The sequence below is a fragment of the Drosophila subpulchrella genome, chromosome X (genome assembly GCF_014743375.2).
Source record: "Drosophila subpulchrella strain 33 F10 #4 breed RU33 chromosome X, RU_Dsub_v1.1 Primary Assembly, whole genome shotgun sequence".
Classification (NCBI taxonomy): domain Eukaryota; kingdom Metazoa; phylum Arthropoda; class Insecta; order Diptera; family Drosophilidae; genus Drosophila; species Drosophila subpulchrella.
Genome location: NC_050613.1, coordinates 27,172,718 through 27,186,664, shown reverse-complemented (window position 1 = coordinate 27,186,664; position 13,947 = coordinate 27,172,718). Strand labels below are relative to the sequence as shown.

At 41.5% G+C, this 13,947-nt stretch overlaps 3 protein-coding genes across 3 annotated transcripts; 1 reads left to right on the top strand and 2 right to left on the bottom strand.

The window, feature by feature from the left end:
- Positions 1-304: 304 nt before the first annotated feature.
- On the bottom strand, positions 305-1,780 carry LOC119557793 (microfibril-associated glycoprotein 4-like). Its single transcript, XM_037870696.1, has 2 exons — positions 709-1,780; positions 305-649 (listed from the first exon to the last, which is right to left on the bottom strand). The coding sequence occupies exons 1-2, from the start codon at positions 1,752-1,754 to the stop codon at positions 502-504; spliced, it is 1,194 nt and encodes a 397-aa protein (XP_037726624.1). The 5' UTR covers positions 1,755-1,780; the 3' UTR covers positions 305-501.
- Positions 1,781-5,330: 3,550 nt separating this feature from the next.
- LOC119557109 (DDB1- and CUL4-associated factor 8-like protein 2) lies at positions 5,331-7,153 on the top strand. The gene is made up of 4 exons (XM_037869688.1): positions 5,331-5,484; positions 5,820-6,542; positions 6,619-6,758; positions 6,829-7,153. The coding sequence occupies exons 1-4, from the start codon at positions 5,413-5,415 to the stop codon at positions 7,103-7,105; spliced, it is 1,212 nt and encodes a 403-aa protein (XP_037725616.1). The 5' UTR covers positions 5,331-5,412; the 3' UTR covers positions 7,106-7,153.
- Positions 7,154-7,428: 275 nt separating this feature from the next.
- LOC119557935 (NPC intracellular cholesterol transporter 1 homolog 1b) lies at positions 7,429-12,807 on the bottom strand. Its single transcript, XM_037870944.1, has 6 exons — positions 11,529-12,807; positions 10,400-10,701; positions 9,374-10,336; positions 8,757-9,166; positions 8,510-8,664; positions 7,429-8,381 (listed from the first exon to the last, which is right to left on the bottom strand). Exons 1-6 carry the CDS (start codon positions 12,702-12,704, stop codon positions 7,611-7,613), a joined length of 3,777 nt encoding a protein of 1,258 aa, XP_037726872.1. The 5' UTR covers positions 12,705-12,807; the 3' UTR covers positions 7,429-7,610.
- Between the last annotated feature and the right edge of the window lie 1,140 nt (positions 12,808-13,947).

Here is a 13,947-nt window from a genome sequence, read left to right as displayed (position 1 = left end):
AGTGTTTTTTAACATATAACCTCCTAAGCTTGGAAATTACATTTTTTAATTAGTTTTGAAATTCGAATTAAATTTTATCAAAATCGGACGACTATATCATATAGCTGCCATGGGAACGATTGCAAAATTGGTGGGAAAATCATATGAAACAAATTATAGCTTCGGTGTTTTTTAACATATATGTAAGCTTATACTATTGGTATATAAGCTTATACGATTTTGTATATTATTTTTCAGTAATTTATTGAAACAAAACAAATTAAGGGATTGTAGAACACAGTTATTTAGTTTGACTTCTAAGAGCTTTATGTAAGTAAATTTTATTTGAAATTATAGCTACTATCGTTATATAGAACTGTCGTTTTCCTGTACGGCTTCTTACATTTTACTCTTTAAATATTTTATTGAAAAGAACCCAAACTTTATTCATTTTGTCCTTACACAAACAAATTTACAAAAGATAATAAAATGGTATTTGATATTTTCCGCAATGCAATATTTTTAATGCTCACAACGTTTTGTCCTAATCATCATTTCCACAAAGGTAAGCGAGTAGGTCCAATCGTTATTATGCCAGGTACCCCAAGCAATTCCATCAATTTTTTTGTCTCTGGTTCGACCCTCCTTATAAAACTTTCCATTTAGCGCGCTGTAATTTTAAGTGATTGTATTAATATGGATCAATTGTTAGTGAATTAATGTTTTTACCTGTAAGCACAACGTCTATACCACCAACCACCATTTTCATTTCTAGCGCAATTGTAATAATCTTGTTTATCATTATCTCTGTCAAGTGTAGTAAACTTTTGGTTCCTATGGTCATCTAGAGAGTCTCCGACTGTACCATTATAATTCCCTATCGACAACACATACGATTCCAGTTCACTTCCAATCTTAAAGTCATCATAATGAGCGTAGCCTGTGGATCCGTTCACCTTGCCAAGTTTAATGTAAAGTTCGTGAGGACGTTCTTGGGTCATAACATGCAGTTTCTCAAGCCCGATAAAAAACTCTCCTCTTTTATTTCCGAATCCTTCCTTATAGTCCTTCCAGGGTCGATCGAAGTTCTCGGAGCCGTCAAAACGTTTTTGAATAGTTAGCCAACCATCTGAACTGCAGGGAGCTTCGAATGTACCTGTGTGGATTTTGTAAATACCACTAGGACCTTCGCTGGGGCAGAAGCCCTGTCGATTGCACTTCAATAGATCATCGGTTATTTTGCTCATGGATTCCGTACACAATTTGTTGTGTAATGTTAAATTCACTGCCTCGGCATTTTTAGCTTCTATCAACGCAGTTTGATTATTGATTTGGTTACCCATGATTTCTAGCCTACTTTCCAAATCTTTTAAAGTTTCGGTCAGAGATTTAACTTTGTCATTATTCTTTTTCAGTTGTTCAATTTGACCACTGATCTGAGAGTCTCTGTTTTTTATTTCACCCTGCAGACTTTGGATACTTCCTGTCAATGTCTTGATCATTTCACGTTGATCATCGATTTCGCTAGTTTGCGCATCTATTAGTTTATTTTTGCACTCCATTTGGTTTCTTAAATTCTGAAGATCTTCGTTCTTTGTTGCTGATTCCTCAAGTTGCCCAATGCGGTAGAAAAGGGGCTTCAGCATAGAAAAACAATATCCGTGGCACTGATTTTCCAATGACTGACCCGAATCTATATCCGTAAATGGGGCTCTCGTGGCAGAAAGCTCATTTAAAAGCCAAAACGACAGAAAAAACGTGAAGTACGATTTCATTTTGCTGGATCCGCCAACTTTAAACTAATCTCAGCACAGGCCATATGTGCGGCTTATATAGGCAGATCGGCGCTTTTTCGGAGCGATAAGCTGACATAGGTATGATTTGTAATCATAGAATAATAGTTTCTAAGCTGCGATCAGCCGATGACTGCAAACGTTATCATGTTTTCAATTTTTGGAATTTTTCAAAGCTTTTGCAGTAAAAATTACATTTCAAATATGTATTGCCTTATTTTCTAAGAGCGATTGGAATTCGTGTTAATACATGTATATATGTATAGGAAAGCTTTTGCAGTAAAACTTGTTTTAACCTTTGCCCCTTTTCCTCCAATGTGTGCAAATAATCTCTGGGACTTTCACAGTGGTTTTAAACAACAAAGCGTTTCAAATATATATTGCCTTGTTTTCTGAGGGCGATTGGAATTCGTGTTGATATATACAGGTGTTGCAATCTTTTCTTGGAGTTCTATAAAAATGAATTATTTAAATAAACCCTTAAAATATGAGAAAAAACTACTCAGCCGACTCCTTTGAAATGTTAGCGTGAAATACCTTAAAGTACACTATATATATATGATTCATTTCATTATACCCTTGCAGAGGGTATTATGATTTCAGTCAGAAGCTTGCAACGCAGTAAAGGAGACCTTTCCGACCCCATAAAGTATATATATTCTTGATCAGCATGACTAGATGAGTCGATCTAGCCACGTCCGTCTGTCCGTCCGTTTCTACGCAAACTAGTTTCTCGGTTTTAAAGCTATCGGGCTGAAACTTTCCCAAGAGTCTTATATCTTTTGCAGGCAGTATATAAGTCGGAACCAGCCGGATCGGACAACTATGTCTTATAGCTCCCATAGGAATAATCGGAAAAAAAATTGTACAAAATTATATCTTTGGTCTTTTTTAACATATAACCTCCTAAGCTTGGAAATAACATTTTTTAACTAGTTTTGAATTTCGAATTAAATTTTATCAAGATCGGACGACTATATCATATAGCTGCCATAGGAACGATCGGAAAATTGGTGGGAAAATAATAGGAAACAAATTATAGCTTCGGTAGGAAGTTAACTTCCTTTCTTGTTCATTTTATATTCAGCAAATTTAAGGGATTAATTATTTGTATACATGTATTCTTTAATACAAATGTTTAGAAAATATGTATTTATTTTATATTCTGCAAAACTAAAAAATTGTATTTAGTTTATAAATTTAATTTCTAATATAAGGTTAATAAATGTATATAGTTAAGACTATATCAGTTGTTTAAAACATTAAAAAATTAAAATCATATTGGATAACATTTAAATAAAAATATAAAGGCCTTCAAAAATGATAAGTGAAAAAGCTTTAAGATTTAAACAAAAAAATCGCTAGACCTGCCAATTTCGTATGTACTCTATAAACTTAAAGTATTTATTTAGTAGTGAAAAGAGAAGTAACCCTGATCATTCAGTTTACATAATTTATCATCCATATTTTTCCATTCAGAAATCATAAACTCCTCGCACTGCGGAATACGCTTAAAATTCACAATTTACGAAATCAACCGCACTTGTCCTGCTTTTCGCCTCTAAAATCTAAAAAATATTCAAAGATTATTTGGGCATTCGATGGGCGGCATTCACGTGTTTATTTTCTGGATTTTGTGGCCGAGATGTTCCAGCTCATTGGGTTCATTTTTGGCATTAGCACTTGGCATTGTTAAAGCACTTTGAATGGCAATTAAGTGGAGGATGAAAAACATTCTGACCCGCACACGCACATGTACAGTCACGGAAATATGCGTAAATACGAGTGCAAACATACATATATACATCTGCGGACAACTCAATTTGCACTTCATCTGTTGATGTGGGTGTGCTGGTAATTGCTAATTGATTTTGCCATATGCATTAGTTGATACATTTATAATTATGCCTTTCAATTGTCGGCCTTTTGAAGTGCCGGAGACTCGATGAGGCATGAATCTTAATGCCGCACACATTTCTCATTAGGTGATTATGATTGAGGGAGAAAACGGGAAAAGTGGGAAAGGCCGGAGCAGAGCCCATTCCCAAATTGCTTGGTCTTACTGACCACGGTGCATGCGGAAAAACCACTCTAAACTTTATTAATTTTAATTAAAAACACTCGACTCATTTTGAGGGTTAAACGCTTTTCTTCCAGCTTTTCTCTGTGTGTGTCTGGTTTCCATAAGCCGCAGAACACTCGACTTGGCCAGCAGGCGGCGAGAGCAGTTAAAAGCAAGGAAGCCGTCATCAGGCAAGCTTACTCCTTTTACCCATTTAGAGTCCTCACGAACGGCGTGATTTCCTTACCCGCAGGACTCCTTGAAATAAATAATAAATAGATTGTAAAATGATTTCAAAAATTATACCTTTATTTATACTGTTAAATCGTCAGAGGCAAATAAAAAAAAACTATTAATACTATAGTTTACTATAAATTATTTTAGTATACCTTAATATCATTTCTACATAAAACTTAATTCAAACATCCACACTTCATTTACCTTAATGCTCTTGAAAATTAAAAAATAAAAATTCCTTTCCAAAAAAGATTATCCCTTGTTAAATTGTAAAATCATCAAAGGTAAAATGATGTATGAAGGTCAAGATAAATCCGTATTTACCTATACTGGAAATTAAATACGATCAAAACTTAAAATTAATATTCCGCAATATTATTTCTACTTGAAATTCAATAAATATGTAAAGACCCACCGAAATACTCAACAATCATTAATTCATTGGGTTAGGGCATTTAGGATTTCCCAACGGGCCAGGAAATACCATTACAAAATCTGAACTAAACTTCTGCCCAAAAGGCGTAAGACGTTTTGTGTATTCCGAGAGTCCAGAGACCATGATACCAGGAGTCAGGATAAACAGGGGTTGGCCATAAGCCGTGGAGTCCGGAAATCGTTGGTTTGTGCGACTTTTTGTTTATTGTTTTAACGCCGCACGCGGCAGTTGGTCGCTTTAAGCCATAAAAAGCAAAGGTGCGACGACGATAAACAATGGGCGAATGGCAAAGGGCTCAACCTCCCACCGACAATTGCCTTGGGGCAAACGTACAGCTTAAAAGCGAAAAGAAAAATTATCTTTATTAATCACGGTAACCGCTGAGTTACTATCTGCTGTGATGCTCCAATCGGAACCAAAGACTTAATACCCTTTACTATGAGATGAGCATACCAAGACTTTGAGAAAACCAAAACCGCGTATCAAATAAAAAAGAATTTACTTATAAAGTGAGTCAAGAATTTTCGCTAGGTCCAATTAAAAAAAAAACATTTGAAATTCTATGGTGCAGTTCTTAATGTAAAATACGAGTATTTCACTTTTTCAACTTCGCAATTTATCATAAGCGTGTTTCAAAACAAACTTGATCACGGATCCATCATGAACCAAGTATTTTCTTCTGATTCTAAATACGATACTAAATCAATACAGAGTTGTTGCTTTATTAAGGAAGGTGGCATCTCGTTTTTCCTTGTTTGTCACCAATTTGGCATTTTTTTTTTGCCCCGAAACGGTAACACTAGTAGCCCGTGGACGAGTTGTCAATTGTAATACAATTGGTGTTGGTTCTTTCTTATTTTATTATTTTGGGAGTCAAGTCGAAGTCAAAAACGAATAAAGTGATTATGGATGAAATTATGGGTGAAATGAGCCTGGAAGACAAGCCCGGGACCTCGAGTGGTAATGTGGTACTCTCGGTGAGTGGTGTAATAAGCTTTAGCAGGTAGAATAATAGAAGCCTTCAAAATAAGCCACCAGGTTTTCACAATTTTGGTCAACTATTAATTAAAATAAATTCATAGCTAACGTTTGAGTAATTTGGATGAAGCATTCACACAACGGTCCATAAGTGTAATATAAAATAGTCATTGTGATGTTGCTTCATTAGTTATCTACAGGAATTCAGGAGTGATATATGTTGGCTTCTCTTGTTCCAAAGAATTCGCGAATTAGATTGTCTTTATAATGTATTCACTTTGCAGTAATAAGTTTAGCTTTGAATTAATCCTTACAAATGCTTACCAACATGCAGGCTGAGATAAAGAAGAAGTACTCATGGGACATTAACCGAGAGATGTACCACAGGGAGCTGAACCTGACCAACAGGATCGGGTGGCGTGGAGCCCACACATCGGCAGAGGGCTTTAACCAGGCATTTTATGGATCGCGCCAGGCCGTGGAGCAGTTAACAGAGCTGTTCCGCCACGACAAGAGGGGCACGTGCCTGAACTTCAACCGGGTGGGCGATTTGCTGTGCTCCGGCTGCCATGTAGGCGAAATAGTCGTCTGGGACTGGGTCAACCAGAAGCGCCTGCACCGCCACATTCCCGGCCCCTATGGGCGTATTAAGGGGATCAAGTTCCTGGACAGCACCGCCGGCCTGGACATCGTGTGCGCCAGCGAAGGAAACCAGGTGCACAGGTCCGTCATCCCGCCCTCGGGTGGAGCCGTCAAGTCGGAACTCTTGTACACCCACGACAACGTGGCCCAGCTCATCGTGGTGCCGCACAGTCGCTACGAGGTGTTGACCTGCGGCTCGCACCTGAAGCACTTCGATATTCGCACCCATGTGTCCACCACTCTGCTGCGCTGCACCAATGAAACGGAGGAGCGCCACCTGCCGATATTCAGCATCGCCCATCATCCATACGCCCCCGAAATCAGCATCGCCGGATCGGACGACGTACTGCGAGTCTACGACAAGCGGAATACATCGATCTTTCTGGCGCAGAAGAGCCCCTTCCGTGCAGGGGATGTGAGTGAATAATAATAATCGCTGAAAATTGAGTCGAAAGAAACTCACATAATCCCTATTCTCGTGCCTTTTTCAGGTCCCATTTACTTGGATAAGCTCCGTCGCTTATAATCATAGCGGGAGTGAGATCCTGGTCGGTTACAGCCATGCCGATATCTATTTGTTCAACAGCCGCGACTTGAATGCCGATTATTTGCACAGATACCAGGGGCGCTGGTATGTCTAGGATACATCACAAAATTACTTGGTGAACTTTGTCATATACCTTCGCCTTTCCCCCATATAGGAACCATTCCGCTGGTACAGCCCAGTTTTTCGGTCCCAAGTCCGAGTTTGTAATGAGCGCTAACTACGGCGTGTATATTATGTTCTGGGATCGAAACACTGAGGAGATGATCAAGAAAACAATTTCCAAGCCGATTAGTTGGATCCATGCCCTGGAACCACATCCATGGATGCCGGTGTTGGCCAGCGCGGAGGCGGAGCATGCCATAAAGATATGGGCTCCACAGGGGGGCACCGACAATGGGTTAGCTCCAGTGCCCAAGCCATCATTAATATAAGTTAGTTATATATTTATACAATAAAATCCAGATTATTATCTTCAAAAATGACTCACTTAAGCCAAATAACAAGAAAAGTTTTGAGTCAAGGTAGAAAATATTATATACGATTTTTAACTGAATGAAGAAGAATTTCATAATCTGATCCATGTTTAAAATCTTTAAATTTACCATAATTGTTAATTGATTATTACCATATTCAAAATTATTTAAAACAAGGAAAAATTAATACATTAAAATAAAAGGATTTACTTTGTCTTTTATCAGCCGTATCCTTTTTCAACTTAATATATCTAAAATTTAAAAAAGAATACACCATTTTATAGGTTGGCATAAATTATTTTATTCAAGTTTTAGTTGTCCTTATCGATTTTGTTCGACCATTTTGACATTGAAGGCTCATCGTTAGTGGAAAAAATCAGACCGTTTTAGTCAGACACACACAAGATTTCAGGCAAACACACAAGCAGGCACACTCTACAGACTAAGATATATTATATGTTTTTTATGGGGAGTTGGCGGAGATGGTGGTGGGTGTGATGGGCTCGGAACTTGGGCTCCTGGCTAATTTGTCAAGCGGTCCCAGGAGACTGAGGAAAACCGGCAGCAGGATCAGGCCGTGAGCAGCTCCGATGAGGACAATGCCCAGGTACATTCGGAAGTAGAAGACCTGGAATATCTGCGAGTTGGAGAAGCCGAGGACAATGATGCCAGCGAATTTGGTGAGGGTTATGCCCGAAAGGACACTGCTTCCTGTCACATTCAGGGAGTGACGAGCCCGCTCCTGGGCAGTGCCCTCCGCCCGTTTAAAGGACCTCACAATGTGGGCCACGAACTCCACTCCAATGCCCACGCAAACCACCAGATTCACCAGGGATATGGCATTCAGATTAATGCTCCACGCCCACATCATTCCCAGCATATTGATCAATATGCAAATGACCATGAAGAGTACGATAAGCGTGGAGGTAATATCCAATCCAGTTATCAATAGAGTGACCAAGAAAATGGCCACCAAGGACATTCCCAGCGAAAACATGGCATCCTCCCAGATCGTCAGATACTGTTCGTAATATATGTAGAAGACACAGTATGCGAATATCTCCGCATCCACACCATTCTCTTTGAACATCGCGTTAATCTCCCCCGCAATTCTTCGCACTTCCCGCAGCTGCGAGTAGAATTCTTCCGAGGTGGTCGATGTGGTGGAATATTGCATGAAGTAGGTGTCCAGTACAGTGGACATTCCCTCATCGTCGATGGTGTAGATAACGGCCTGAAAAATCAAAGGGATTTATATCACTTGACTACGAGTCTTTGCCAATAAAAAATTTTTTATAAGTTGGTTATTGGTTCAGAGTAGATAAAATATTTTATAAATGGTATAGTCGAAACTCTACTCACATCAGCATAGGAGGCTCTTCCAGCCTTGGCGCACTCAGCGTCTGGCAGATCGAACAGGAAGTATGGTATATACTTGTTAAAGGTCTCGGCATCAGGTCTTAGGCCATTTTCAGTGAATCCCCGTTCACAGGGTAGGCAATCTTCGCTCTTTGAGTCTAAAAAAAATTAATTAAATACAATATTGCAAGTTCATGGGTACAAATAAGTAAATCGTTAAATATGCCGCAACCTTAGGAAATTTACTTACTGCTGGAACAGAATCCACCGGTGGTGACGTTGTACTTGCAGCAATCGCTGATGGCCAGCCAATCGATATAGTCGTCCAGCCAGGAGGCTGCGGGTCGGGCCAGAGATGTGATTTCCGGATATCGGGATTGTGTGTAGAGCTGGACGGACAGTGAGTTATTGTTGCACTCGACACCACCGCAGATGAGATTCTGCTGCAGCGGTTCCGAGTAATTGAGTCCGGGCTTGAGGACCCAGTAGACCGGAGCTCCCATTGCCAGCAGGTCGACCATGTAGCGGAAATACTTCACCACATGGGAGTTCTTTGGCATAGACATCTCCTGATCGAGGCCCTTCTCAATGGAGGGCGTCACCATCAGCGAGAGGCAGGTGATCACGGTGAAGATCAGTAGCACGGACACTTTCACGGGTCTGAAATGGGAACAAAAGCGGGCAGTATATAAAAGCGGGTGTTAGTAAGTTCTAGATATAATATAACCTATTATCAACATGTATATGTTTTGCAAGGAAAATATTTTTTAAATGTGAGCCATAGAAGTGGGTAGTAAATAAATGCGGATATTGGTAAAAAATCGTCGATATGCTTGGATCTTATTTCTCGAACTTATGATTACTTACTTGGACAACAGGAAGGGCGAATAGAAGTTCTTGAACGTGGACTCCAGCATGCCGACCTCCTTGGGTCTGCTCTCCACGCCCTCGACCGCCTCATCCATTTTGAGCCTCTTTCCCCCACTCCTCACACAGCACAACATATCCAGTCTTCCGTCCAAATAACGCCTCTCGTCTATAGCCATCAATGCGACAAAAGCTGTGATCTGGAGCAGGAAGTCCAGGAGTATGGCAATGGCGGCGTACATTGCAAAGGTCTTAACAGCCGGCATATCGGATATACAACCAATCGCAAAGCAGGCCATCTCACTGCCCGCCGTCTGAAGGATCGAAGGGCCCACTTGGCCAATGGCCTCTCCAATTGCCTCGTGCGTAGTCTTAAATTTCGAGTGATCCAATCTTTGATAGGTATGGACCATTATGAAGATATTATCCACGCCCACGGCGAGCACCAAGAACGGTATCACTTCGATGGCCAGCATTGTGGTCGTCACATCCAGGTAACCCCAAAATCCCAGACTACAGATTACCGAGGCCAACACAATGACGATACCCCCGATGGCGAGCATTATTCGAGATTCCCGGAGGAAACCCCGACAACTGCGAATGCGGCCCAAGGCTATGGCCACGTAAACGAACATAACCACATAGCTGATGACCACTGTGCTCACTTCACCCTCGGACAACTCCACAATCGCATCCTGGATGGACCTTTCGGCCGTATAGGCTATATCCAATCGATCGCTCTTGTAGTCCCGCAAAAAGTCCACGAACAGCTTCTCCCACTTCATATTGGGCTCCAGTTTGGTCTCGTCGACTTGGTTGCGTCCCAGGAAGGTGATCACGAGACCAGTGGCCAGCATGTAGTCGGGATCTTCACCCACCGCGACCTTGGGCATGCCGCCCACGGCGATGGCAGGCTCAACGGGTCCACCAAACGTTCCAAAGCAATCCTCCATCATGGGGACGCTACAAGATATGACATAGATTGTTAGAGGAATCTTAACAATTACCCTAGTTCAATAGACATACCGAAGACAATCTTCCAATTGGTTGAGATAGTTGATGGTGTAGTTGTTGCTATCGATATAGGAGCTCTCAAATTTATTCATGTCGTGCTGGAAATACCCATAGATCGACTGAATAGCGCAATTGTCGATCGTTGTCGTTTCGCCAACCATCTGAACGGGGGCATAGCAGATCTTATCGAGGCCCTCGTTATCCTCCATGCCCAATTTCATAATGGACTCCTGCAGCTCGAAGACTTCCTTCAGGAAGTTGTACTCGAAGGCAGGTCCAAAGTTCAGCAGACCACTGGGAGCATCGTGAGTGAACTGTACGGAATCCAAAAATGTGTTTTTATTAATTTTTAAACAATTTTCGAAAAAAAAACATGATGGAGCAATCGTAAAACAAGAGATAAACTGCTCAAAAAATAAATTTCCCGAAAAGTGATAGGAATCCATTGCCTTGGTTGTTAGCTGCTCATAACAGGCGGTCTTTTTGTAATGGGCCTCGATTGGATTAAATTACGACTTAAAAACGTCTTAAAAATAACGTATTTTTCGTAAAACAATAATATTTTGGTCGACAAATTGCGAAATTAAGTCAGATTAAGGAATGTGATACCTCGTTAAGCTCGTAATTAAATTCCCAATCGATTGGCATTTAAGGCTGAAAAATTTAATTTTTCAATATTTTTCGACAAAAAAGATGATACAACCGCTTACAAAAAAATGCGAAAATTGTTCAAAAAATTAATTTGACGAAAAGTGATGGGGATCGATAGCCTTGGTTGTTAGCTGCTTATAACAGGCAGTATTTTTGTTATGCGCCTCGATTTGACTAAATTACGACTTAAATACGGCTTAAAAATAACGTATTTTTCGTCAAAAAATAATACTCCCTATTATTGCCCAAAAAACCCACTATTTTGGTCGACAAATTTCGAAACGGGGCCTGAATACGGAATATCATACCTCGTTGAGCTACTAATTTAATTCGCAATCGAATGGTATTAAAATTTGAAAACTTTAATTTATGAAAATGCTTGGAAAAAAAATAGTATAATGCTAAAATTGGTCTAACTATTATTTTTCCTAGCATTTCAACATCAGGAAGGGCTCTGTTTCAAAATAAGACCCCTTTGGATATCACTTACATAGGTCTGATTGGTGGCCTTGATGAACAACTGGTTGGTGCGGTAGAAGGGCCCGAAGTGCTGATCGAAGTAGTCCTTCTCGATCCTCGTCTGACTCTCCTCGCCGGCCCACAGCTCGACGGGATCCGTGGTGATGCTCATGTACCGGATGCCATAGGACAGGCCGGCGATGGCCCAGGAGCAGAGGGCCAGGACCAGGACGGGATGCTTGGCACAGAAGGTGCCCCAGATGCGGAAGCCGTGGTAGAAGAACTCCCCGAAGAGCGTGGGCATGCAGACACTGGGCGCCGAGCTCTTGCCAATGGCACCCCAGAGGATCAGGGCCGAGACCACGATGGCAATCACCAGGGCCAGAATGAAGGTGACCCCATACAGGCCGGCGATCTTCCAGAGCTCCTCGGGACCCGTCGGAGCATCGGTCAGGGGGCAGGACTCCTCGCAATCGATGCAGGCACACGCATAGCTGTCCTCGTAACTCTGGCCGCACTTCAGGGGACTGAGCTCCAGGTAGATCTCATCGGAACCCTCCTCGGCGTCATCCGACCACTTGTAGTTGATCTGGAAGGGCACATAGTCACCGCTGACATCGCCCATGAACTCGTACCACCGGCGGTAATTGCAGGTCTTGGCATTGAAGCCCCCGCAGCCCAAATCCATGGCCGGCCTGCCGGTCTGCGTGTGCTGTATACCATCGCAACTCTCGTAGATTCTCGAGACCGTGTCATCTGATATCCTGTAATCGATGTACTCCACATAGTCCACGCCATCCGGATTCGAGGCATTATAGCCGGTGAGGAAAAGAGTGTGGTTCTTGGCACAGGTCATGGCACAAACGGTCATGGCCATGTTCCTCGTACAGGTGGGACACCTGGAGAAGACACCGTCTGCCTGTGAAAGTCCCGTCTCCATGGTCTCAATTTGCCCAGCATCGCAGCAGAGGCTCAGCTCGTCCTCCCCACTTTCGCCCTTGTACTCCTTGTAGAGCAAGGGACACCGTTTGGCGAAAATAGCCTCCGCAGTGGGACTGTTCAGAGGTCTGGCGGGTCTCGTATCGGCCAGATTCTGCCAGTGGGCACCTATCATGTGGCTCTGGCCATACCAAATGCATCCCAACTCTTCTTCATTTTGCGACCAAGCTCCGGCAATTAGCCACAGAAAGATCAACAACACCTTCATTGCAGCACCACACAGAAAAGAATGACAAAAAAAAATAAAATACAGTCAGTCTGGAGAACTCTCTTTCCTATAGAGAGTGAAAACAGTTCGCGCCGGCAGCACGCCACTAACTGAAGCAAACCCAACGCAATCCGCCGACCATTAACACATTAAATGGTGGCGATGGCTATATCGAAAATGGGCTGGAGTGGCCGACTACCGATTAGATTTCCCCGCATTTTGGGTTTTCTTTCGGTCCTATTGCGCCCGCCCTTATCGCCCACAGGCGATAAGCTCCTGAAATCGTTCGGATTTCGTGTTCGAGCAGACTTAATGGGTATGCCAGGGGTCTTATCTTCACGGGGATTAGTGCGAGCGTTAACATAGCGACAGGTGGTTTGAAAACGATTAGATATTAAAGGTCAATTTCGGAGCTAAATTGTTTTGAGCACACGATACCCAGAATTGGACTTTCCCAATTTATTTTTGTATTATTCATTCCTTTATTATAATCAGGTGTTACCTTAAATATAAAGTTTAATGGGCATATTTACACATAGTCTTACAAAGAGATGTATCATTTTTATATAGGCATTTAAAAACCATCACTGTGTTATACAGTTCCCTTGATTTCTATTTATTTTAGGATGTATTTGGAGATACATTGCAACATTTATTGACATAAATTATTGGCGTAAAATTAAAATTGATACTTAAAATAAATAAATTTTTGGATCCTACTAATCATCAGATGTTTTGCAGACCCATTTAAAGCTAATTTGATACTTGTATTGTTCAAAAATATATAGTGCTGTAAACATGCTATTGGTTTCTATCTGTTATGTAATTATTGGATAGCAATGTTAAGGACAATTGGCTACTTTTATTGTTTTGAAATATACCTGTTAGTCAACAGCAAAACGCACAGTAACCCTTACTTCAAACATTTCTTGCACATTATTATCAACACTAATTTTTAGTGGGAACCGCACCTGTTCAGCCACCTGAGCCTGTATCTTGGGCTTATCGTAGGGTGAATTGGCAGCTGGCTCAGCTGGCCGGTACAATAAAACCGGCGATCGGCTATTTTTTGGAACACCTGTTCCCTTGTTTGATGATAAGTGGAGAGACCCTCTCGAGACCCTCGACTGCCGTAAAGTTTATACGGCTCGGCAACGTCGGCATGTTGGATTTAATCTTCGCCGGATGAGTGATTCATTGAGAAAGGCCAACTACCAGAAAAAGCACAAACAAAATCTTTTTT

Coding starts and splice junctions, on each gene's coding strand:
- LOC119557109 (XM_037869688.1), top strand. CDS start 5,413: ATGGATGAAATTATGGGTGAAATGAGCCTGGAAGACAAGCCCGGGACC. Junction 5,485..5,819: donor GTGGTAATGTGGTACTCTCG/GTGAGTGGTGTA, acceptor ACCAACATGCAG/GCTGAGATAAAGAAGAAGTA. Junction 6,543..6,618: donor GCCCCTTCCGTGCAGGGGAT/GTGAGTGAATAA, acceptor TGCCTTTTTCAG/GTCCCATTTACTTGGATAAG.
- LOC119557935 (XM_037870944.1), bottom strand. CDS start 12,704: ATGAAGGTGTTGTTGATCTTTCTGTGGCTAATTGCCGGAGCTTGGTCG. Junction 8,665..8,756: donor CGGTGGATTCTGTTCCAGCA/GTAAGTAAATTT, acceptor AATTTTTTTTAG/ACTCAAAGAGCGAAGATTGC. Junction 8,382..8,509: donor GAAGAGCCTCCTATGCTGAT/GTGAGTAGAGTT, acceptor TTGATTTTTCAG/GCCGTTATCTACACCATCGA.
- LOC119557793 (XM_037870696.1), bottom strand. CDS start 1,754: ATGAAATCGTACTTCACGTTTTTTCTGTCGTTTTGGCTTTTAAATGAG. Junction 650..708: donor TATAGACGTTGTGCTTACAG/GTAAAAACATTA, acceptor TTAAAATTACAG/CGCGCTAAATGGAAAGTTTT.